This window comes from Palaemon carinicauda, chromosome 42, assembly GCF_036898095.1.
Source record: "Palaemon carinicauda isolate YSFRI2023 chromosome 42, ASM3689809v2, whole genome shotgun sequence".
Taxonomy (NCBI): domain Eukaryota; kingdom Metazoa; phylum Arthropoda; class Malacostraca; order Decapoda; family Palaemonidae; genus Palaemon; species Palaemon carinicauda.
Window position 1 is genome coordinate 53,528,206 of NC_090766.1, and position 25,759 is coordinate 53,553,964.

Sequence of the window (25,759 nt, forward strand, 5' to 3'; positions counted from 1 at the left end):
GATAAGGGATCCCCCGCAGACGCTCTCGAAGACGTTGTTGGGCATGGGGCGACCAACGGCAACTACCCAGGGCCATAGTCCGATCTGATTTTGGCAGAAGAAGACATATCATGAAGTCGTTGGACAAAAGGATGTAGTCTTAATTCACATTGATGCATAATAAATTGATAACTTTTATATAGAAATATATGACCGTTATGGAATTTCATTACCGAAAGAGAACTTATTTTATATATATAAAAGTGTAGTCTTGTATAAGCTAGTCAAGAAAAATATTCATCGTGAGCTAAATGGAAAACTTTTCCATTAAATTTATGTGAACAAAAAATTAAATTTGCAGTTCTCCATAGATTCAATATTACTTTTATTATAATTCACCATAATAAGCAGTGGTAGCAGTAGTAGGCTACAACCCAAACTGCAACCCTAATAGGAAAATCAGAATACCACAGGACTAAGGGTCCACACAGAGAAAGCAACGCAATAGCAAAACAAAAAATTGAAAAGCAAATAACAAAAGCCGTAAATTATCAAAATCGCTGAGTTGATTTAAATTCTTTACTTGGCTTCCGGAAGCGGCGGGGGGTGAATGTAAACTAAGAATAGTCACAGGGGACTGTCTAGCAACACAACTTTCAGGAAGAGAAAAACAGTGATTCCACGTACTATCCAAGTCTGCCTAAACCATAAACAGACTTGGTCACATGAACTGAATGCTAATTTTACCAAGAAAGGAAGCTAGTTTACGTAGAAGGATCATAGGAATTTGAGGAGTCTTGAATATTAATAATGATAATACAGGAAATGTATGGAAAGGGGTTGTGGTGGCCGATGCGGTAACGTCCCTGACTGGTGCTCGCCAGACTGGGGTTCGAGTCCCGCTCATATTCGATAGTTCATTTGGTCACGGCAACCTCACCATCCTTGTGAGCTAAGGATGGGGGCTTTGGGGGGAGCCTATAGGTCTATCTGCTGAGTCATCAGCAGCTATTTCCTTGCCTTTCTGGTCCTAGCTTGGATTGAGAGGGGGCTTAGGTGCTTATCATATGTATATATGGTCAGTCTCTAGGGCATTGTCCTGCTTGATTGGGCAATGTCGCCGTTCCTTGCCTCTAGCATTCATGAACGGCCTTTAAACCATTAAACGTTAAAAGAAGACACTATCAGCCAGTGAATGTTCAGTACTTGCCCAGAATCAATATTAGAAACGACATGATAAAGTTGCTAAACCTCTCCATTGGATTCTCTGTAGACAATATGAAATACAATGCACCTATAAATGGTACGAATATCAACCTCAAGCTGTGGTAGAAAATGTCCAAGCTAAATTACTTTAGGATTACAATATAAGGGGTGATACAAGGTGTGATACAGGTTGATACAAGCACATCGGCTAGACGTCACTCTGGTCGACAAGACAACGAAAAGTGTCACTCATAGATGTCGCAGTACCGAGGGAGTCAAGAGTTGAAGATAAGAGAAAGAAAGATAGAAAAGTACCTGGACATTCGAATTAAATTGAGAAGGCTATGGAATATGCATATATAGAAGTGGTACTACTCATCATAGGAGCACTAGGGACCATACTTAAGTCACTGGAAGGGAATCTTGAGAACACAGGAGCCGATATAGCTCCAGGATTTGTGTAGAAGAGCTTGCTATTTTGGGCTATGTAGCCCTATAGTCAATTCTTTTTACTGAGGCCGATTTGCACCGACTCGCAGGGGTGCCCTTTTAGCTCGGAAAAGTTTCCTGATCGCTGATTGGTTGAACAAGATATGTCTAACCAAACAGCGATCAGGAAACTTTTCCGAGCTAAAAGGGCACCGCTGCGAGTCGGTGCAAATCCGTCTCATTAAAAAAATTGAGTATACATACATACATACATATACCAAAGGCACTTCCTCCAATTTTGGGGGGTAGCCGACATCAACAATGAAACAAAACAAAAAGGGGACCTCTACTCTCTACGTTCTTCCAGGCTAAATTGAGTATAGTCGCATGTTAATCTTTAGTAGGTCAATATAAGTAATGCAAAAACACCAACAAGCGCCCTTCTCTCACCTCTGCTTCTTTGCCACCAATGACCCTCTCAACCGAGGGCACACCGCATTCGTTCTCGTCTGGGATTTCGATAGGACCGCTCGACGACCCTACGGTGCTCGAGGCGGAAGATGGGCAGCAGAAGTGTATAGTCCGTGGAAGCAATCTGAAATTAATTTTTCTCATCTTTTATTATGAAATACACATTTACAATCTTACAATTTATAACTTATACAGCATACATCATAGTATACTTACATAAATATTTTTTTTTTTATTTTACATATACTGTATTTACAATAGAACTTTACTATTTATCTAAATATGTTTTTAAATGAAAAACATATCGACTCTTGAATACTTTTTTGATAGAAGTTTTAAATGCCATTTTATTTACATAAAACTTAATTAACATCCTGCTTTTGAAATATCTTAAGTAATTGTGGGTTAATTAAAAGTTAAAGGTGTCTGGTTTCAGTTTCATCAGAATAGATGCTCATAAGAACGTTAGTCGGACAAACCCAACCCACCCCACTGTGGTTCCCAAACACAGTATTTGCCTCCCCAGTAAACAGCTTATGTTCCCTGGCGGGGATCGATCTGCTGCCATGCGAATGCTAGGCGAACTCGTTACCACTGTACTAGTCAGGGTACTTTATGGAAAAGCATTTTTATTGAGTATTCTAAATATTTGCTGCTATGAAAAGGAAAGGAACCATCAAGTTGTTATCATAAGGACTCATTTAGACGAAATTCTTCGTTTCGTAAAATAAATGTGTGTTCATATTGATCAGGCTGATATACTGTAAGTCTCTCTTCATAGTTTATATATGACAAATCTATTTCAAAGTTGTTACTAACCTTGAAATATTTCATATAAACTATTAATTTCTTCTAAGTAGAAGAAATTAATAGTTAATATGAAATATTTCAAACTTAGTAACAACTTTGAAATAGATTTGTCATATATGAATATCCTATTTTATTTTCCTCACTGGGCTATTTTTTCCTTTGTTGGAGCCCTTGGGCTCATAGCATCCTGCTTTTCCAGCTAGGATTTTAGCTTAGCTAGTTATATTATTATTATCATTACTAGCTAAGCTACAACCCTAGTTGGAAAAGCAAGATGCTATAAGCCCAGGGGCTCCTATAGGGAAAATAGCCCAGCGAGGAAAGGAAATAAGGAAATAAATAAATGATGAGAATAAATTAACAATAAATCATTCTAAAAACAGTAACAACATCACAATCGTTAGCAATATAAAAAATAAAAATATAATATTAATCGTTAGCAAAATAGAAAAATAAAAAATATATTAATCGTTAACAAAATATAAAAAATAAGAATTTCATATACATTCACGTGTCTGCATCTATCACTCAGTATTTCTCTCTCGGTGGATAAATTCATAAAATCAAATAAATTCTTTATGGAATTACCTACAAATTCTCCTCCGAAGAAATGATAGCGTGCTGGTGTCTCCGAGTTGTCTCAAGAGAGGAATGAAACTTTGGCATTGGTTTATTGGACCACATGTACCTGCGTGTGAGAAAAAGTAGAAATGTCATGAATAACTACACTTAAACAATGTAAAGTGAACCACACTTAAACAATATAAAGTGAACCACTTGGACGTTATAAAGTGAACCACTTTTAAACAATATAAAGTGAATCACTTAAACAATATTAAGTGAATCACTTAAACAATATAAAGTTAACCACTTGGACATTATAAAGTGAACCACTTAAACAATATAAAGTGAATCACTTAAACAATATAAAGTGAACGACATAAACAATATAAAGTGAACCACTTAAACAATATAAAGTAAACCACTTGAACAATGTAAAGTGAACCACTTAAACAACATAAAGTGAATCACTTAAACAATATAAAGTGAACCACTTAAACAATATAAAGTGAACACTTTTAAACAATATAAAGTGAATCACTTAAACAATATAAAGTGAACCACTTAGACATTATAAAGTGAAGCACTTAAACAATATAAAGTGAGCCACTTAAACAATATAAAGTGAACCACTTAAACAATGTAAAGTGAACCACTTAAACAACATAAAGTGAACCACTTAAACAATGTAAAGTGAACCACTTAAGCAACATAAAGTGAACCACTTAAACAATATAAAGTGAATCACTTAAACAATATTAAGTGAACCACTTAAACAATGTAAAGTGAACCACTTAAACAATGTAAAGTGAGCCACTTAAACAATATAAAGTGAACCACTTAAACAATATTAAGTGAACCACTTAAACAATATTAAGTGAACCACTTAAACAATGTAATGTGAACCACTTAAACAACATAAAGTGAATCACTTAAACAATATAAAGTATGAAGTTCACAACCATAAGATAACTCTCTTGTTGTACATCTGAAGTGTTCACGAAAAATTCTTAACTATCAAGTTGTAAACAACGCGAGAAATATATGTTCAAAAGAAGTACATCAATCAGATACTGTATATAATTTTCAATCATAAAAAAATCTTCTTATACACCTAAAAAGTTCATGAAAAAATCTCCACTAACGAGTAAAATTGAAAATCAGGAAAAAAATTGCCGTTAAAAGAGGCACATTAACAACAACAACAACAACAGCAACAACAACATATGCAGCTGTTTCTAGTGCATTGCAGGACAAATGGCTCGGACATGTCCTTATTTATGTCTGGGGTTTGGCCAAGTTCCATCACCACACTAGGCAGCTGAGGATTGGTGCTGATGGGAGACTTTTGCCTGAAGGCTCACAGCAAACCAACCTAGTATGGGTGGCCCTTACTAAGTTCAGCTTTTCTGATCATATCGATACATCAATCAGATACTATATAAAAACCCCCAGATTGGTGATGGTGAGACTTTTTTTCTGATCGCTCACAGCAAACCAACCTAGTGTGGATATCCCTGGATCGAGTTCGCATAAACAATCACTGTGTAATGGTGATGGTGGGAGACTTGCCTGATCGCTCACAGCAAACCAACCTAGTATGGATATCCCTGGATCGAGTTATCATAAACAATCACTGTGTATTGGTGATGGTGGGAGACTTGCCTGATCGCTCACAGCAAACCAACTTAGTGTGGATATCCCTGGATCAAGTTCTCATAAACACTGTGTATTGGTGATGATGGGAGACTTGCCTGATCGCTCACAGCAAACCAACCTAGTGTGGATATCCCTGGATCGAGTTCTCATAAACAATCACTGTGTAATGGTGATGGTGGGAGACTTGCCTGATCACTCACAGCAAACCAACCTAGTCTGGGTGGCCCTGGATCAAGTTCTTCTCATAAGCAATCCTTATTCAAGCAAAGTAATGAAAGGCCTTTGCAGCCATACCCACCTCTTTCCTGCAAAGGCGTCGTGCAATCGTTTGATCCCGGAGCCGGTATGGAATTTGGGGGAAGGCCATTCCTGACGCTAACGCCCAAGAGCTCAGCCAACCTGTTACTGGTGGTCCCGGCATTGCCTTCTGTCCCGTCAGGGAAAACTATATCTGCGGGAAGAAGGTTTCCGTTGGAATTATACTTTAATGGTTGCCGGAGAGAGAGAGAGAGAGAGAGAGAGAGAGAGAGAGAGAGAGAGAGATCAAAGCGTTTCATAAATTCTTTTTGGAATAAAGTTTTAAAGCAATACGTGAAAATATTGTATGAAAAATTCTTTAAGAAAAATTTAATGGTTGAGAGAGAGAGAGAGAGAGATATTCATGAATTCTTAGAATAACGTTTTAAAGCAATACATAAAAATATTTTATGGAAGATTTTGTAAGAAAAATTTAATGGTTGGGGAGAGAGAGAGAGAGAGAGAGAGAGAGAGAGAGAGAGAGAGAGAGAGAGAGAGAGAGAGCGTTTCATGAATTCTATTTTAGAATAACATTTTAAAGCAATACTTGAAAATATTACATGAAAAATTGTTTTAAAGAAATTTAGTGGCTAATATTTCCATGTGTTAATAATACAAATAGGCTTCAAAATTAAAATTTTCAGTTATCCCAAGAGACAGAGATAAAGAAGATGAAGAAAATTTAAAATAATTTCTAACAAATTTCATGTGAACAATATGAAGAATTATTTTGAAATATTATGAGTGTACCAACCGTGTGTCACACAATTGTACATAATTATTTTGTATATATTATGCTTGTATCTGCGCTCTTCCCTCGCACTAAAAAGAACCTGAATGATCATGTCTCTGGTTTTGCTCTGCAACATTGTCTGTCTCTCGAACAGGTTATGTCCTGTTGCCTTGAGGTTTTGTATATAAAGGAGAGTGTTCCTTAATAAACAACTCAGTTGATTGCATCCTGCCTTTGAGTTCACAACCCTCTCTCGGCAACAGAACATAAGTACCTGTTCGAAAGACAGACAATGTTACAGAGCAAAACCGGAGACATGATCATTCAGGTTCTTTTTAGTGCGAGTGAAGAGCGCAGATACAAGCATAATATATAAATGATTATGTACAATTGTGTGTCACACGGTTGGTACATGAGATTTATTTACCTTGAGCTGCGGCGAGCGATAAAGTAATAAGGAAGATTCCAATTCTCATCTTTTTTTCTGGAATTTGAAGACGGAAAAAGTAGATTAGCATTACGAAAATGATCATTATTTTTATTCTGCCTTTTATTAGTTTCGGCAAATCTAATCTATAATACTCTATAGCAAAATAGTCTTCCTATTTTCATTATTGATAATTCTTTTAATGAAGGAAGCTTTCACTAGAGTATCATTGTTTTTAAAATTATTATTATTATTAAAATTATCAATATTAATATCATTAATTGTTAATATTAAAATCATAATTGCTCTTAAAATTATCATAATAACAATAGTAGATATGAATTTCTTCAGAGCCAATTAGAAATTAATGAGCTATCATTTTACATAAAATGTATTACGTATTATTAATATTAATAGTAGTATTATTACTTGCTAAGCTACAACCATAGCTGGAAAAGAAGGATGCTATAAGCCCAGGGGCCCCAATAGGAAAAATATCCCAGTGAGGAAAGGAAAGAGGGAAAAATAGAATATTTTAAGAACAGTAACAACATTAAAATAAATATTTCCTATATAAACTATAAAAACTTTAACAAAACAAGAGGAAGAGAAATTAGATACAATAGTGTACCCGAGTGTATCCTCAAGCAAGAAAACTCTATCCTAAGATAAGGGAAGACCATGGTACAAAGACTGGCACTACCCAAGACTAGAGAACAATGGTTTGATTTTGGAGTGCCCTTCTCCTAGAAGAGCTGCTTACCATAGCCAAAGAGTCTCTTTTACCCTAACCAAGAGGGAAGTAGCCACTGAACAATTAACAGTAGCATACAATAGTCAACCTCTTGAGAAAAGAAGAATTGTTTGGTAATCTCAATGTTGTCAGGTGTATGAGGACAGAGGGGGGATCTGTAAAGAATAGGCCAGACTATTCGGTGTATGTGTAGGCAAAGGGAAAGTGAACCGTAACCAGAGAGAAGGATCCAATGTAGAGCCACAAGCCTCTGTACCATGGCCTTCCACTGTCTTGGGTTAGAGGTCTCTTGCTTGAGGGTACACTCGGGCATACTCTCTAATTTCTCTTCTTCCTGTTTTGTTAAAGTTTTTCTGGTTTATTTATTTAATGTTATTCTTAAAATATTCTATTTTTCCTTGTTGCCTTTCCTCACTGAGCTATTTTCCCTGTTGGAGCCCCTGGGGTTATAGCATTCTGCTTTTCAACTAGGGTTGTAGCTTAGTAAATAATAATAATAATAATAACAATAATAATAATAATAATACTGTCTGGCCAGTCAAAGGCCCCCATAACTCTCTAGCGGTAGTCAAATTCAATATATACAAACTTAAACGGTCTCAAATACCTTTTATACTCTTTATTTTGGACGTAAGTATACATAAAAAGCACGAAGTTCATCAGGTGTCGATAAACATCAAAGATCTGGATGCAGTATTTTCTTTCTTTTACGTTTTCCAAACAGTCGAGTTCACTCAACAAAGACCACTACATTTATTTGTCCTACGCAAGCGAGTTTGAGACGTTTTCAAAAATTTCTCGAAGAAACTGGTTTGCAAGACTTTCCACGAATTGAAAATCTCCAAGTTCCGTGGTAAGAAAATCTTTCAGTTTGCTTCCAAGAATAACACAAGCAACTCTAGACCCTCTTCGAGTTTCCATTGCGTTTGTTCCTTGACCATAGGAATCCTTTCTAAATTCCTTATTAGTTTCGTTTGTTTGGAATACAAAGATATACTATAAAACATATAATTTTCCGGATCTTTGAGCATTTTCATTATTGGCTAATATTTAGGAATGATCTTTAAAGGGAACAAGAATTTATCTGGTTCTTTTTTCTTGCCGGGAAAAAAATATAAAAAAACAAAAAATAAAGTTTGTTCTTCACGCGGCCATGAGCCATTAGATGACTCGTCTGGTGGACTAAGGTTCAGTTACTTCTCGGAAAGACTTATAAGAATGAACTATCGTCTATGTATTATTTCTAATATAAAAATAATGCTTATGAAAATAAATACATAGGAAATTACACATATTTTTACACCTTTCGACATCATGTGTAGTAAGGCTTTCATTTAAGGGTATTGTCATTAACGAAAAAATCCTGTACCATCTTTTACACGCAAGTAAATTGCTAATTTTTATAAACCTGCCTAAATTCTCTTAGCTAAAGATAAAGAAAAAGGAAAACTAGTGCCCAGGATTCACTTACCGGTAAATGTTAATTATAATTCTAGTAGCAGGATTCAGCTAACTGTTAAGTAAATTCTAGTAACAGGATTCAGATAATTGTTAAATATATTCTAGTAACAGGATTAAGTTAACTGTTAAGTAAATTCTAGTAATAGGATTCAGTTAACTGTTAAATATATTCTAGTAACAGGATTCAGTTAACTGTTAAGTATATTCTAGTAGCAGGATTCACTTAAATGTTGAGTTAATATTAATAAGAGAATCCATTTAACTGTTAAGTAAATTCTAGTAACAGGATTCACTTAAATGTTAAGTATCCATTTGCTGATTTCAATTTTATTCATTTCCTTATTTCAGTTTTATCCATTTGCTTATTTCAATTTTAATAATTTGCTTAGTTCAGTTTTATCCATTTGCTTATTTCAATTTCAATAATTTGCTTATTTCAATTTTATCCATTTCCATATTTCAGTTTTATCCATTTGCTTATTTCAGTTTTATCCATTAGCTTGCATGCAATCTAGGTCTTTACTCGTAAAACCGGTCTGGAAAGTAAAAGAAATCTTCACTTCCAGTTTTTGTTGCAAAGGTCAGCCTGCTGGCGTGGTTATTGCATGCAGTTGCAACTGCAGAGGACAACACTGTGAGGAAACAATGATCTTTCCCATCTGTGTCTGGGATAAACTAGAAAATGAGGAATAAAGTAATAGTTTTCTTTGTAAAACTAGAAGTAAACTTTAATGCCATTTCATAACTAGTGTCTGCTCTGTACTGACTTGCTGACTAGTGTCTGGGATAAACTAGAAAATGAGGAATAAAGTAATAGTTTTCTTTTCAAAACTAGGAGTTAACTTCAATGCTCTTTCCTAATTAGTGTCAGGGATAAACTAGAAGAGGAGGAATAATGTAATACTTTCCTTGCTAATACTAGAGGTAAACTTTAATGCTCTTTCCTAACTAGTGTCTGCTCTTTATTGACTTACTGACTAGTGCTTGGGATAAACTAGAAAAGGAGGAATAAAGTAATAGTTTTCTTTTCAAAACTAGGAGATAACTTCAATGCTCTTTCCTAACTAGTGTCTGCTCTTTACTGACTTACTGACTAGTGTCTGGGATAAACTAGAAGACGAAGAATAAAGTGGTAGTTTTCTTGCAAAAACTAAAAGTAAACTGTAATAACATTTCATAACTAGTGTCTGCTCTTTACTGACTTGCTGACTAGTGTCTGGGATAAACTAGAAAAGGAGAAATAAGGGAATAGTTTTCTTGCTAAAACTAGAAGTAAAGTTTAATGCTCTTTCCTAATTAGCGTCTGCCCTTTACTAACCTGTTGACTAGTGTCTGGGATAAACTAGAAAAGAAGGAACAAATTAATTGTTTTATTGCTAAAACTAGAAGTAAACTCTAACACTCTTTCCTAACTAGCGTCTGCTCTTTACTAACCTGTTGACTAGTGTCTGGGATAAACTTGAAAATGAGGAATAAAGTAATAGTTTTCTTGCTAAAACTAGAAGTATACTTTAATGCTCTTTCCTAACTAGTGTCTGCTCTTTATTGACTTGTTGACTAGTGTCTGGGATCAACTAGAAAGTGAGGAATAAAGTAATAGTTATCTTGCTAAACTAGAAGTAAACTCTTAACGCTCTTTCCTAACTAGTGTCTGCTCTTTACTGACTTGTTGACTAGTGTCTGGGATAAACTAGAAAAGAAGGGATAAAGTAATAGTTTTCTTGCTAATACTGTATAGATATCTAATGTTATGCTGTATATTATTTACATTACATACAGTTTATGAACATTAATGTACATTTGCTTTATTATTATTTTGTAGAAGAATTACATTTATTTCCATTTATCTTTTCCCATTACACGTACTGTAAGACCACTTTTTCATCATGCATCGTGGCAACAATGTAATTATGTGTCAACGCTGCTTTTCCTTCCGCCATGTGCATATAGCATCAGTCGTTGTTCAGTGGTCACTCTTCAGTATAAGATTTTAAAGAACCTACTAGTTTAATTTGTCACCCCCCCCCCCCATTCCATTTATTGCATGGATGTATGTGGCAGTATCACACACATGTTGCAGTGAGTAACCGGACATTATGGATTCCAAGATGACGGCCGCCATTGCTATTTACTTCTCGTCTCGCACATTGAATCCTTTACAGTGACTCAAGATTTTAACTACATGGTCTCTTAAGAGTGATACAGTGTTTGTGCAGTGCAGGGTTAGAGTGTCAGTGTGTTACAGTGCTGTGTTGTATTATGTTAGTGTCCTTGCCAACCTTATTTTTAGGACATTTGAACTCTAGCGCCATTTTTCTCAGCAGCCCCACCTTTCCTCCTTGTTTCATGCATCGATTGTGACTTAGGCCCGAGGCGCTCGTCCAGAGGCACTCACCCCACCCGTCTCCCCTCTGGTCACACACATTCGCTCATCTCACTCAACTGCCGCTTATTTCACAAGCTCACTGACAAACATTGTAATTTTTAACTATCTAAAGGGCTTTCTTTTCCTGACATACAGCGATTTGAATATTTTTTTCTGGCGCTTTACTGATTTCAAGCTCTCTTACAACATCAAACTCAATATGGTTCAGCAAGAGGAACAGCTAATTGATTTAATGGATTAGACAAAGGATCAGACAATGGATCAGGCAGAGGATCAAACGGAGGGTTTGATGAGAGAGGAAGTACCTGTGCACCTCCCCACTGCTGATGAAGATACCAGCATCACTCTACCTCCTCCCATGACTTCCAATAAGTCAGGAGTCCACAATAATGATATTAATCATCTCATCCATTTTCTGCAGACTTCCAGCACGCAAGAGCATGACCGGCGACGACATGAGGAGCAGACCTTCAGACTATAGTTGCAGCAATCAAGACAGGAAGACAACCAGCGGTTCATGTCTATTTTCTCCTTGCTATCGGGACAGATTGCGGCATCGCAATCCCAGCAACTTAACCCCATAATTGCACCTCCTGTTACACCTGTTCCCCCAATCCCTGGCTTCTCAGAGCCTACACCTACAACTTCTAGCAAGCCTACGGTCCATCCCCCACCTCTCTTGCAATAAGATGCAACGTATCAAGCGTTTTGCCAATGGAGACTCCGTTTTAAGGATTATGCAGCATTAGTTAGACTTGATAGATTACATCAAACTTCCCAGCTGATTCACCTGAGAACTTGCATCTCCCTGGACGTCCAGCGCCTGCTTACGCATACAATGGGCATCCCTCCCAACATATCACTTTCCCTTTCAGAGGTGTTGGATACACTGCAGAAGCACTTTTGCAGCCTTAGAAATGAAGCCCTACAACGCAGGGAATTATTGTCCTGCAAACAGGCTGTAGGAGAATCGTTTGCAGACTACTACGCACGCCTCAAGGATCTCGCTGTTGAAGTGGACTTATGCACTGGCAACGCCACCTCTTGCACTGAACGGCAATTACAGATGGTAATTTTGATGTGTGTGAGAGGCGAAGAGTTAATACAATGCCTTATCCCTCTCCAACCCTTATGTACCCTCGCAGAGTTTGTGACAAGCTGCCAGTCCTATTAATCTACACGTGCAACTGCATCAGCCATTGCATCTTCCCCTAGCCAAGTCAACGCAGTATCTACATACAAGAAGAACCAGCGTCTACAGAAGAGGACTTCTCATTGATCTCCTGACCAACGTTCTCACCAGTCTCATAACAGTGACACATGTCAATACTGCTCTCGCAAACACGATTCCGGACAATTCCCAGCCATTAGTGCATGGTGCAATAACTGCGGACGCACAGGTCATTGGCCCCGCACTCAGAAATGCCCTGCTAAGGAAGCTCAGTGCAATACCTGCAAGAAACGGGGACATTTTGCGAAGATGTGCATGTCTACCAAGAAAAGTCAGACTGGGTATACAGCTTCACCTCCCACTACTAAGTCAAATACCAGCTGCCATTTCGTGGGTGATAACTCAAAAAGTGAGTCCCCCACACCAGTCACTGTCTCTCTGTCATTTGGCAATATACCATCACATCTCCAGATAATCCCCGATACAGGAGCAGACATCACAGTGATTGGCAGCATACATTTGGACGCACTCCGCATACCTCGGACAAGCCTTGAACCTCCACCTATGACAGACGTCGTGACAGCAGATGGATCCCCCATGACACCGGCTGTAGGATACTTCCAGGCAACACTTCGTCTTGGCATAATTCTTGCTCAGCAACCATACATGTTCATGAGGATATCCAGACTCCTCTCCTCTCTTTTGAACATTGCTGATCTCTTGCCATAGTGTCACTGGACTTCCCAAAGCCCATCCTCAAGGTAACACATGTCAACAGATGCGCTCGGTTCCTGCCTCCGCCATGACATCACCAGCAGCTATTAAGGACTATTTTCTTCGGCACTTCAGCGACGTCCTCATAACCAAGAAGGATCTACAAACCCAGTCACTCAAGAAAATGGCAGGCCCTCCAATGAGGATTCACCTGAAACCTGGCGCTACACCCTTCGCTGTACATACGCCCAGGCCCATTCTGTTTGCTCTCAGAGATAAAGTGAAAGAAGAACTTGACTCCTTGGTGCAACAAGGAATCATCAGACCAGCAGGCGACGAACCCTCTGAATGGTGCCATCCCATGGTCTTGGTACCCAAGGACAAAGGTGTACGCATCACTGTGGATCACACACATCTAAATTCTCAGGTAGCCCACACCCATCACCAACGCCCCATGATGCCGTCCACAACATCTCTCCTACTGCGAAGTGCTTCACCACAGCGGATGCCCTGCTTGGCTATTGGCAAATGGAGTTGGCAGAAGAGGACCACCACCTGACTACATTTATAACTCCGTACGGAAGATTCCAGCACTGTCGTGGCCCAATAGGATTTTCAGCAACAGGTGATGCATACTGCTTCCGTGGAGATATGGCACTACAAGGTGTTCCCAACTGTGTGAAGGTTGTAGATGACATCCTCCTTTCTGACGAGGATCTCCCTTCCCACCTACAACACGTGCACCAGATGCTGACCAGATGCCGTCAATATGGCATCACCCTCGACAAGGACACTTTTGTGGTTATGTCTTATCATCCGATGGTATTGCAGCAGACCCTGACAAGGTATCAGCTATACGTGACTTTCCTACACCATCTAATGTCACAGTAGTCAGGTCATTTATGGGTCTTGTCAATCAACTTGCTGACTTCACTCCAGACATCGCAGCAGCAGCACAGCCCCTACGCCCACTTATGAGCCCCAAACGCTCATTCGTCTGGACGCCCGACCATGAGCGAGCATTTAAGAAAGTCAAGACAGCTCTGACTTCACCGTCTGTCCTAGCACCCTCAATCCTGCCTCGCCTGTAGTTCTACAAACAGATGCCTCATGCCTATACAGTCTCGGCTATGCCCTACTTCAAGATAACGGCCGAGGTCAGATGCGTCTCGTCCAGTGTGGCTCTCGTTTCCTTACGGATACAGAAACTCGTTACGCCACCATAGAGCTACTTGCAGTCACTTGGGCTATAGCTAAGTGCCGCTTATACCTGTCTGGACTTCAGCATTTCACCTTAATGACTGATCATCGTCCCTTGATACCGATTCTCAATCACTACACTTTGGATGCTATTGAGAATCCACGCCTTCAACACCTCAAGATGAAAGTAGCCCCCTACATCTTCACTGCAGTAAGGCACGCAGGGAAACAACTTTGCATACCAGACGACCTATCTCGCTCCCCAACCAGTCGCCCCACACCTGAAGATGAAGAAGAATGCACTACTTTGACTGCACATGTCAGGCGTATCGTTGCCAGCACCGCGACTTCTACTGACAACCAGTCAACAGTACCCATCATTGAAGAGGATAAGTTTCTACAAGAAATTCGCACGGCCACATCTCAGGATCAACGGCTTTTCCACCAACCGCTACGATCTCCACGCTTCCGCCCTCCCGTATTGGAAGCTGCGGGACAACCTTTACGTGGATAGAGAGTTGGTATTGTATGGATCCCGGATCGTCATCCCTGCATCCCTCCGTCGACGCACCTTGGATCGACTCCACGACAGCCACCAAGGGACTGAAGTTACTCGACATCGTGCAATGCAGACAGTATTCTGGCCAGGTATCAATGCAGATATCAAGAGTAAAGTAAAAAACTGTGAGGCCTACCAATAGCTTCTCCCTAGTCAGCAACAGGAACCTTACATGTGCGACAACCATTCATCCCAGCCCTTTGAAAGTGTGTCAGCTGACTTCTTCCATGTAGCAGGAAAATCCTTCCTTGTTATTGCTAATAGACTTTCAGGCTGGCCTGTAGTTGTTCCCTGTGGACGTGACACAACTGCAGCTAGAGTTACAAGAATGTTCTGTGTTTTCTTCAGCGAGGTTGGTGTTCCACTCCGCTTACGAACTGATGGAGGACCCCCAATTTCCAGCCACGTCTTCAAGCAATTTGCCGAATGCTGGGGAGTTCATCACATCATCACTTCTCCACATTACCCTCAGTCTAATGGACACGCAGAAGCTGCCGTGAAAGCTGTTAAACACCTTATCCTCAAGACTGCCCCATCCGGGAACATAGATTGTGAAGCCTTTGATAGAGGACTGCTGGAGCTTCGAAATACATCGAACCCTGCTAGACGCTCCCCTGCACAGATTCTCTATGGCCATCCTCTCCGCACTTGTGTTCCAGCCCACCCCAGATCATTCAAAGAGGAATGGCAAACTAAGACCGAAGATTACGACCGTCGCAATGCTGCCCAAACCAACCAGGCCGTGAGCCTTTACAATTCTCATGCCCGCCCTCTACCCAAGCTCACCATTGGCCAAAGAGTTAGGATACAGGATACAACGACACTTCGATGGGACAAGGTTGGTATCGTGATGGGCCGCGGAATGTCAAGAAAGACATTTACGCCCAGTGGCTAATATAAGTGATGACACCTCTCCCCTTTGCTCTGGCCTGGAAATAGAGCCATCATCCGAACCCTCCAATGTCCCTCGTCATTCACGTCGACTAGCTCAGAGAAATTAATGTTCTGCTCGAGACACTGCTACGAGCGTAAAGGGGGAGGAAGGTGTATAGATATCTAATGTTATGCTGTATATTATTTACATTAATGTACATTTGCTTTATTATTATTTTGTAGAAGAATGATATTTATTTCCATTTATCTTTTCCCATTACACGTACTGTAAGACCACTTTTTCATCATGCATCGTGGCAACAATGTAATTATGTGTCAACGCTGCTTTTCCTTCCGCCATGTGCATATAGCATCAGTCGTTGTTCAGTGGTCACTGTAGTGACAAGCATGGACCTGCTTCCCGCTGCTGTCACATCTATGTCCGTATATCTTCAGTATAAGATTTTAAAGAACCTACTAGTTTAATTAGTCTCCCCCATTCCATTTATCGCATGGATGTATGTGGCAGTAGCACACACAAATACTAGAAGTAAACTTTAGTGCTCTTTCCTAACTAGTGTCTGCTCTTTACTGACTTACTGACTAGTGTCTGGGATAAACTAGAAAATAACGAATAAAGTAATAGTTTTAATGATAAAACTAGAAGTAAACTTTAATGCTCTTTCTTAACTAGTGTCTACTCTTTACTGACTTGATGACTAGTGTCTGGCATAAAATAGAAAAGAAGGAATAAAGTAATAGTTTTCTTTCTAAAACTAGAAGTAAAGTTTAATGCTCTCTCTAACTAGTGTCTGCTCTTAACTGACTTATTGACTAGTGTCTGGGATGAAGTAGAAAAGGAGGAACAAAGTAATAGTTTTCTTTTTAAAACTAGAAGTTAAGTTTAATGCTCTTTCCTAAATAGTTTCTGGGATAAACTAGAAAAGGAGGAATAAAGAAATAGTTTTCTTGCTAATACTAAAAGTAAACTTTAATGCTCTTAAATAACTAGTGTCTGGGATAAACTAATTTAGATGACAAAAAAATAAAAGTTTTTTTTTCTAAAACTAGAAGTAAACAATTGTTAAGAAAACTGCACTGTAACTAAATTCTGCATTTTCTCATTCGGAAGAGGAGGAGGTTGGTGGGTAGGGGCCTGTTCGTGAAAGCCAAAGTGGATATCAAAGGTGTTTTCAGGCTAATTCGTCTACACAGCTTAAGTTTTTGAGCAATATTTACCACTGCACAAAAATCATAATTGTCTAGAGTGTACTTTTAAAGCTTCATTCACATTGACATAATAATACGCCAAAACTATAGCGTCAATAAATTTCATCTTCTAGGAATACTATTACGTCATATTTTTCTTTAGTATGATTCAAGGTGCCCTTGCGTCCACTTCCTGTCTTTTGTGACAGGACAGTTGCACGTTACAATGAAGATAAATGACAGCCTGTGAGAAAGAATTCGTAAAATATAAGTGTATGAAAGCCTGCTTTCACATTACTCCATTATAACCGGAACACTTTCTTGAAACCCACTTACATAATTAGAACAATTGAAGTGGATAAAATATTCTCTAGTAAATCGCATATGTTATAGTCTTTTATTTGCAAAAAGTATAATTTTCTCTCAAATATTCATTTAACCTACCATGTATTTCTGCTAATCGGGGTCTTTGTATATCAGCGGCCAGTTCCTCACACGTTGATTAAAAATAAACATCAACTAATCTAAACTTTCCCCCCTAACCTAACCTGCAAGCCGTGTCCTTACTTACTTAACGGGGGGCGTTCCCTTTTACACTACCGTATTCTAAGTTAGAGAATAATACATAGAGGCGGCCGCTACCATACATACACCTCTTACTAATCATTAAATAGAATCAAGTCCTTTCAACTATAAAGCATTCGCAAGAATGGAAGAGACTACGGATGTTTATAAAGATTCTCCGAGAGAGCGATTAAGTAAAACTCAAAACATCTGCTGGTGGTTTTAAAGACAAGCCCTTGTCTACATAGTTCCATCTCGTTCACATAAACAACCTTTGAATTAGTTGTAGTCACGACCAGGGTTGCCAGGTTGGCCTTTTTTTTCAGACCAAAAACGTCAACTTTGTCCTTTTTCAAGTCATAGATTACAAATTTGGTCTTTTTGTAATAGGTTGGCCTTAACTGCTATACTTTGGCCTTTTTACTACTAATGGGTTGGGTTGGCCTTTTAAAGCTGTAGTTGATGAGAATTTGGCCTTTTCTCATTTAGAAAACCTGGCAAGTGGCAAACCTGGTCACGACATTCAAAGAACCAATGAGGAGGTACTGCCTTGCTTCTGTTATTACTCACAATTCTCACATGGTAACATCAGTGTCTACAGATCTAACAATCATTTTCATCTCTCGCTCACACGTACCATACTCTCAGAAAGTATTAAAATCTGTTCTTCAACCATAATAAAAGTGAGATCACCAACATTCTCACATGATAACACCAGTATCTACAGATCCAAGAACCATTTTCATCTCTCACTCACAAGCATCTTTTGATATCCACGTACCATGGTCTCAGAGCTAACTAAAATCTGTTCTTCAAGCACAACAAAAGTGAGATCACTGACCTAGCCAAAGCACGAAAGCAGGGAGAGAAATCTAATAGATGTATTCGTCCTCGCGACCGAACACGAACTAAGTCACCAAGATGATCTTGCCGGACTAGAAATCTCTCCAGGCGTTTCCAGGGCAGGATACCGCTGTTGGACGGGGAGAGGGGAGGGGTCATCTCTCCCACCCAGCCAACTTGTAACTGCATCTCCTTACCATCTTAGGTGTTTATTCTTCTTTAGGCTTAATATATTGGTGTCAAATCTGCTTCCCGCTAACATTCAGTATTTAGAACAGAAGAATATAAGATAAAATATTTCTTTTTCTTTTACTGGATGTTTCAGTGACATTCCACGTTTAAGTGCTTTGGTAAATGTATATTTCATGAATGTATGGATATAATGGTTTGGATATAGCGACATCTTACGTTATATTTCGGGCAATGAGCTTAATAAACGAGTTTTAGTGTAACAAAATATTTAACCAAGATTATGTATAGATATGCACATGCTGTATGTATACATACATATATATATATATATATATAGAGAGAGAGAGAGAGAGATATATATATATATATATATAGATATATATATATATATATATATATATGTATATATATATATATATATATATACACACACACACAGACGCGCGCACGAGCACATACGCATTTCCACATACTGTATTGTTTACACAAATGTGTGTGCGACAGTGAACCATAAGTTCGTTCCCCAACCCCGTCCGGTACGTAACCTTGAATTACAAATGAACACTTTTGGTCTGAAGAGATTTAATACTGTTAACAGTTGGAGAGGATTCGATACAGACAGCGATTCGTGTTATAGGTGTAAAGAGACCTGCAAAGGCACAAAGAAAACGTTATTATTAGTTTTATGAACGTTTTGGCATATATATATATATATATATATATGTACAGTATGTATATATATGATTATATTTATGATGCATATATATATATATATATATATGAATATACATATGATGCATATATATATGTATATATACATACATACACACACACACACACATATATATATATATATATATGTGTGCATATGTTCATATATGTATTTATAGATAGATATATATATATATATATATATGAATATGTTCATATATGTATTTATACACACATATATATGTATATGTTTATGTATGTATGTACGCACACACACACACACACACACATATATATATATATATATATAAATATATATATATATATATATGCAGTATGGCATCGAGATATATGCGTAACCGTTCCGAGTTCATCAACTAATCTGTCATTTACTGGAGCATTTTTCTGTTAAATATCCTAACTCATTATTTTCATTGTCACAAGAGTTCACATTTCTTCAACAGTGTCTGATTAGAGGTGCATCTGTATGAGGTTTATCCACATCATAAATGAAAATAAACCCAAATTAATTAATTGAGAAAATGTATAAATCTCTTTAGATTAATTTACAGTGTTATGAGGATTATTAAGATATTTTAACATTATTCCGTTTCCCCTAGTTAAGGGAGGTCCTGAACAATAATAAAACAACGGTCACTATCACATTCAACTTTTCCTAGGAATTACCAAACAATTCTTCACAGAATTATTATTATTATTATTATTATTATTATTATTATTAGTTAAGCAACAACCGTAGTTGGAAAAGCAGGATGCCATAAGCTTAAGGGTTCCAACAGGAAAAATAGCCTTGTGAGGAAAGGAAATAAAGAAATAAATAAACTACTCTACAGGAGAAGTAATGAATAATTAATATAAAATATTTCAAGAACAGTAAACTATAAAGAGACATGTCAGCCTGTTCAAGATAAAAACATTCTCGGCATATTTGAACTTTGGAGTTCCTGTTCAACTTACTGATGAGGATCATTAAACAATTTGTTCAAAACTAGAGGATATGGAGGAATAAGAAACATCCATACAAGCATCCCTTCCTTCGACAAGTGGATGTCGTATAGGGCTTCCCAATGAATACAAATATTGTCGGGAATAAGCGTTGGAAATCCCAGGCTAATTTCATCCAAGGTGAAGGGATCTCCGGCGACGTTCAGAGAGGCGAACTAGGCAGGGCGTGATTGCGTAACTCGTTCTTGGAACGGATGAGCCACAGAACGCGCCGCTTTTCCTAGTGTCTTGTTGACGTAGTGTGAAGTTGGGTTGGGAAATTTCATATGAGAGAAAAAATGTCATTGAAATGTTTTTGCCATTGGGAAAGAATGTGCAGATACACACAAACGAACGAACGATCTTGCAACTTTAGATGATTGTTAATTAAATGTGAAATATAATTGAAAACCGTTCTCAGTATACAATACAACCACAACAACAACAAATGCAGCCGTTTCTACTCCAGTGCAGGACAAAGGCCTCAGACATGTCAATTTAGGTCTGGGGTTTGGCCAGTTTTCATCACCACGCTGGCCAATGCGAATTGATGATGGTGGGAGATTTTCGTCTGATCGCTAACCGCAAACCAGCCTTGTATTATTATTATTATTATTATTATTATTATTATTATTATTATTATTAGCCAAGCTACAACCCTAGTTGGAAAAGCAAGATGCTATAAGCCCAAGGGCTCCAACAGAGAAAAATAGCCCAGTGAGGAAAGGAAATAAGGAAATAAGTAAATGATGAGAATAAATTAACAATATATCATTGTATGGGTGACCTTGACTATATAGCTTTGCTGTTCAAGGCGATACGCAAACTCTTTCCCCATGATAGGGCATCATCACTCAGAAAGGGCTTGGTATACAATATATATATATATATATATATGTATATATATATATATATATATATATGTATATATATATATACACATATATACATATATATACATATACATATTCATATGTTTATGCATATATACTGTATATATATATATATATATATATGTATATATATATATATATATATGTATATATATATAAATACATATATATATATATATTCATATGTTTATGGATATATATATATATATATATATATTACAAACACACATATACAATATATATATATATATATTACAAACACACATATACAATATATATATATATATATATGTGTGTGTGTGTGTGTGTGTGTAAGTGAGTGTGGTTTTAGCAAAAGAAAAAACCATGGGAAACTAAAGGGCTTAAGACGAAGGTAACAATATCATGAAGCAATTACGCATTTATTCAAGAATTCTAAGTGGTACAAATAGTACACAGAATACTACAATTATCATAAGAAAAATAAAAAGAAAGGAACTATCACAAGGATAATTTTCAAAGGATAATGAATAAAAGAAAATTAGGTCCTAAGCTAGACATCATAAGTATACGAAATATGAAAAAAGATAACCATAGAAATTATAAAAACAAAATAAGAATCTTTTATTAATCTCAATTTTAAATTACAATAAAGCGTCAATATATGAAAAATTCTTGACTAAATGAAATAAGATAAATTTTATTCATTTCTCAAATGCATAAAGTTTTGATATTTGGCCAATTCTTACTGATCATTGATATTATTGGATTTGCAAAGGGAGTGATTGTTAATTTGTACGTGATATTCTTTTTGCCACAGTTTATTAAAGGGATTTTATGCACTATATATGGGTGGGGGGGATCCCGGTCAATCTCGTTAGTTCTTTGGTAGCTGCAACCTCGCCATCCTTGTGAGATAAGGATGGGAGGTTTGGGGGAGCCTACAGGTCTATCTGCTGAGTCATTAGCAGCCATTGCCTGGCCCTCCTTGGTCCTAGCTTGGATGGAGAGGGGGCTTGGGCGCTGACCATATGTATATATGGCCAGTCTCTAGGGCATTGTCCTGCTTGATGGGGCAATGCCACTGTCCTTGCTTCTGCCATTCATGAATGGCCTTTAATCATTAAAACTTTTAAACCTTTAAAGGGGGGCCCGGACTTTTTATTGTAGAGGGAACGAGTGCAGGGTGGGGGAGTTTACTTTTAATGGCTAAACTCTTACCAATAAAATTACTTATGTAAAAAAAAAATATTTGTATCATATAGCTTCCCTTGGAGTTTCTAAAATCATTCATATTGAATTCTGGTTAATGATTTGTTAACTAACTTGTTAATTTTCCAGATAAAAACTTCAACGACCAATTAAAAGTACATTTCGTGTATAATTTATGGTAAACTTGGAAAACATATTTTAACATCGGTCTCGGACAAACGCGCATTCAAGAGGAGCAATGTTTTCTTGTCATTCTAGTAAAAAAAAGACTATTTTCTAGTCTAGGAAATGAACTGCTTCCGAAGAAGAAGAAGATGAAGAAGAAGACGAAGAGAGGTAAACAAAGTGTTGACGGAGTCATGGAGCTACTCTTAAGTTTACTTCTATTTCTTTGGACCCTGAGTTTTTCATCGAAAGGAAATGAGGTAAGAGGTTTGTGATTATGCAGTGATGAGCGATATATCAAGACAAGAAGAGAATTTACTGCTATAAGGTTTAAAGCAGCCTTGGTAACGCTAAGTGTACTGTTAAGGGTATTGGTACCCCATATTCTTCGAGGTGGGGACAGTTGTGATGGGGGACCTATGCGCTGTTATCAACGACAATACTGCCATCTCTTGACAGATTTTGCTACTGATGTGGCAAAATGATATATCATACAAAGAATATTATGTCATGCATTTTATTTCTGCTTACCCTTCTATATATGCTGTGAGTGAGATTATATTCTCAAATATGAAATTGAATCCGAATGCTGTGGTAAATAGGAAACGGGTAATCTTTAAGATGTTACAAGATGCCAGGTCTAGACCTTAAGCGGATGTGTTTCCTAATGAAATTACTTCTAAGAAATGTGGACAGATAAAAACAAATAACATGATTTCCCCAGTTTTATGTTTTGACAAGAAGCTCTTTCTTTGAGTTTCCAGGTGATGTTTTGATTACAGTATCGTCAAGTGCTAGACTCCTGGCTAGTACAGTGGTTTCGTGCTCGCCTAGCATTCGCATGGCTGCAGATCGATCCCTGCCCGGGACCGTGAGATTAAGCTTTTTACTGGAGAGGCCACTGATGGGGTTGGTCACCACAGTGGGGGGTTGGGCTTGCCCGGCCGACGTTCTGGTGATCAAATATTCTGATGAAACTGAAACCAAACGCCTTTAACCTTCAGTATGGGAAGGTAGAGGGAAACGGTTATACTAGACATGCTTGTTGTTTATGCAAAGGATGAATGACAATTGTACTAACAGCTAAAATGAGATTAAATGAACATGTCTTTATCTGTTACCATTACAGAATTTACGGTATGTTTTGTATAACAGACACCAGAGTACGTGTTTAGATGCAAAAAAGTTGTACATGAAGCAAAACATTATAAAATTAAATTCACGAAACCTGTGTTTAGTAATAACAAGTTCTGGAATCAGGGAATGTCGAAAAAGGAGAAATATTGGATTGCTTAAAGGAAGAACCTTTCCAAAGGGGTGCATAAAATGAAGAAGGATAATACATGGCTGAAAGAGATGAGGAAATAATTGATGAAACCCAGGAAAAATGGATTTCCATAAGGGAGGCTTTGTAGTTTGTTGGGACAGACGGGAAAACCAATTTTTACAAAGGAAACAGACACAAGAACACCACCTAAGCTAATGCTCCCCGCCTAGCCTCACCTAGGAGCCATATCCTTACCTACTTACCCACTGGCGGGAGGGGGGGGGGGGGGGGGAGGGGCGGTTGTTTTCTACGGCCCACTGCAACCGTGTACCCCTTAGAATACCCTATTCTTAGCTTACCCTGTCCCAACGAACTACAGTCACCCCGCCAAATGAAATAAGAACCAGTACACCATAAACTTAAAAAATCCCGGATGAAGTTCAGCAGGATTTGGTAGAAGGGGAAAATCGATGGAAAATGAAGATACAGTAACTGGAAAAGACACGATTAGAAATGGAACTATGAGAGAGGTTACTCGAGTGCCATATGTGGATGAGATAGTTTGGGCATGCTTTTCGCACTCTCCAAGAGAGCTTAGTTCACCAAACTTTCAACTGGGCTCCACAAGGCAATAAAAGAGTTGGAAGACCCAGGCATACATGGCTGAGGACTATGAAGCGTGAAGTAGGAAGATGAAGAATGGAGAAGTATTGAATTAAAAGATCAAAATAGAGACGACTGACGAAATCTAACCGATGCTTTTTTGCGTCAATAGGCGTAGGAGGAGATGATGATGATGGATTGGGAAAAAAAGTAATTAACCTAGAGCATATGAGCATCCTGGCTTAAAAGCCACCCATTCATGAATGACAAACGCAAGGGACAGTGACAATGCCCTAACAAGCAGGATGATGCCCTAGAGATTGACTAGGACCAGGGGGGGGACCAGGTAATTTCACTATGATAGATTAAAAGTTCCTGTTCTGTACACCTACTCACTGTGATCTGCGTTAGGTTTGGATGAATCGCCAGATTCCAGAGATTTGGAGTAAATATATTATTTTATTTTTACTTTTCACTCAAGGGACAGTGACATAGCCTTACCAAGCAGGGCAATGCCCTAGAGACTGATTATATATACATATGATCAGCGCCCAAGCCCCCTCCCCACACAAGCTATGACCAAGGAGGGGCAGGCAATGACTGTTCATGACTCAAGAGGTAGACTTATAGCCTCCCCCAAAGTCCCCTTCCTCAGCTCAGACACTAAAGAAACTATTAGTTTGAACGGGACTCGAACCCAGGCAGGGACGTTTCCAATATAGGACAAACTGACGCCAATAAGCTGGACCAAAAGTAGAGGATGGATTTAGAACACGAGCATTCCTTATCAAATTACAAAACAGGAAAATGATTATGCTGTTAATAGAAACACGACAAAGAACTTTCTAGAAATGTCTTCACGCCACTTTTGGTTTGTTTAGTATCAGCTTCAGGTAATAATAGTGCATATATAATCTACACAATGTTTGTTTATCAATCATCAACAAGGATTTCTAATATTCTAAATGATTTTCATATTCTTTTCGGTATCGATTATTTTGGCCAATTCTTAATTTTAAGGGGGTGGAATGCCAAGTTTTCGATGAATATTTCTTAAAATTTTGACAATTATCTGAAATTTTGGACGAATATTTTTTAAATATTCGACAAGTATCTGAAATATCCGACAAATATCTGAGATATTCGACGAATATTTTTGTAATATTCGACAAATGTTTTTTTTTTTCTTTTTTTATTTCGGCAAGTATTCATTAGATATGTATAGAATATCTTTTAAATTTCCGATGAATATTTCAAAAATTTTCGATGAATATTTTATTTTAGATTTTCGACGAATGTTTTTTGGAATTTTCGACAAATATTTTTTTTAAATTCTCGACGAATGTTTTTTAAATTCTCGACGAATATTTTTTGAAATTTTTGATGAATATTTCTTAAATTTTCGACTAATATTTTTTGAAATTTT

At 37.8% G+C, this 25,759-nt stretch overlaps 1 protein-coding gene across 1 annotated transcript in view; it reads left to right on the forward strand.

Annotated features, from left to right (window-relative positions):
* The first annotated feature begins 22,628 nt into the window (after window positions 1–22,628).
* The window catches only part of LOC137632812 (protein O-linked-mannose beta-1,2-N-acetylglucosaminyltransferase 1-like), a 41,989-nt gene continuing 38,858 nt past the window's right edge, over window positions 22,629–25,759 (forward strand). The window contains exon 1 of the mRNA XM_068364914.1: window positions 22,629–22,723. Coding sequence (XP_068221015.1) covers window positions 22,719–22,723 — 5 coding nt within the window. The 5' untranslated portion in view covers window positions 22,629–22,718. The remainder of the gene's footprint in view (window positions 22,724–25,759) is intronic.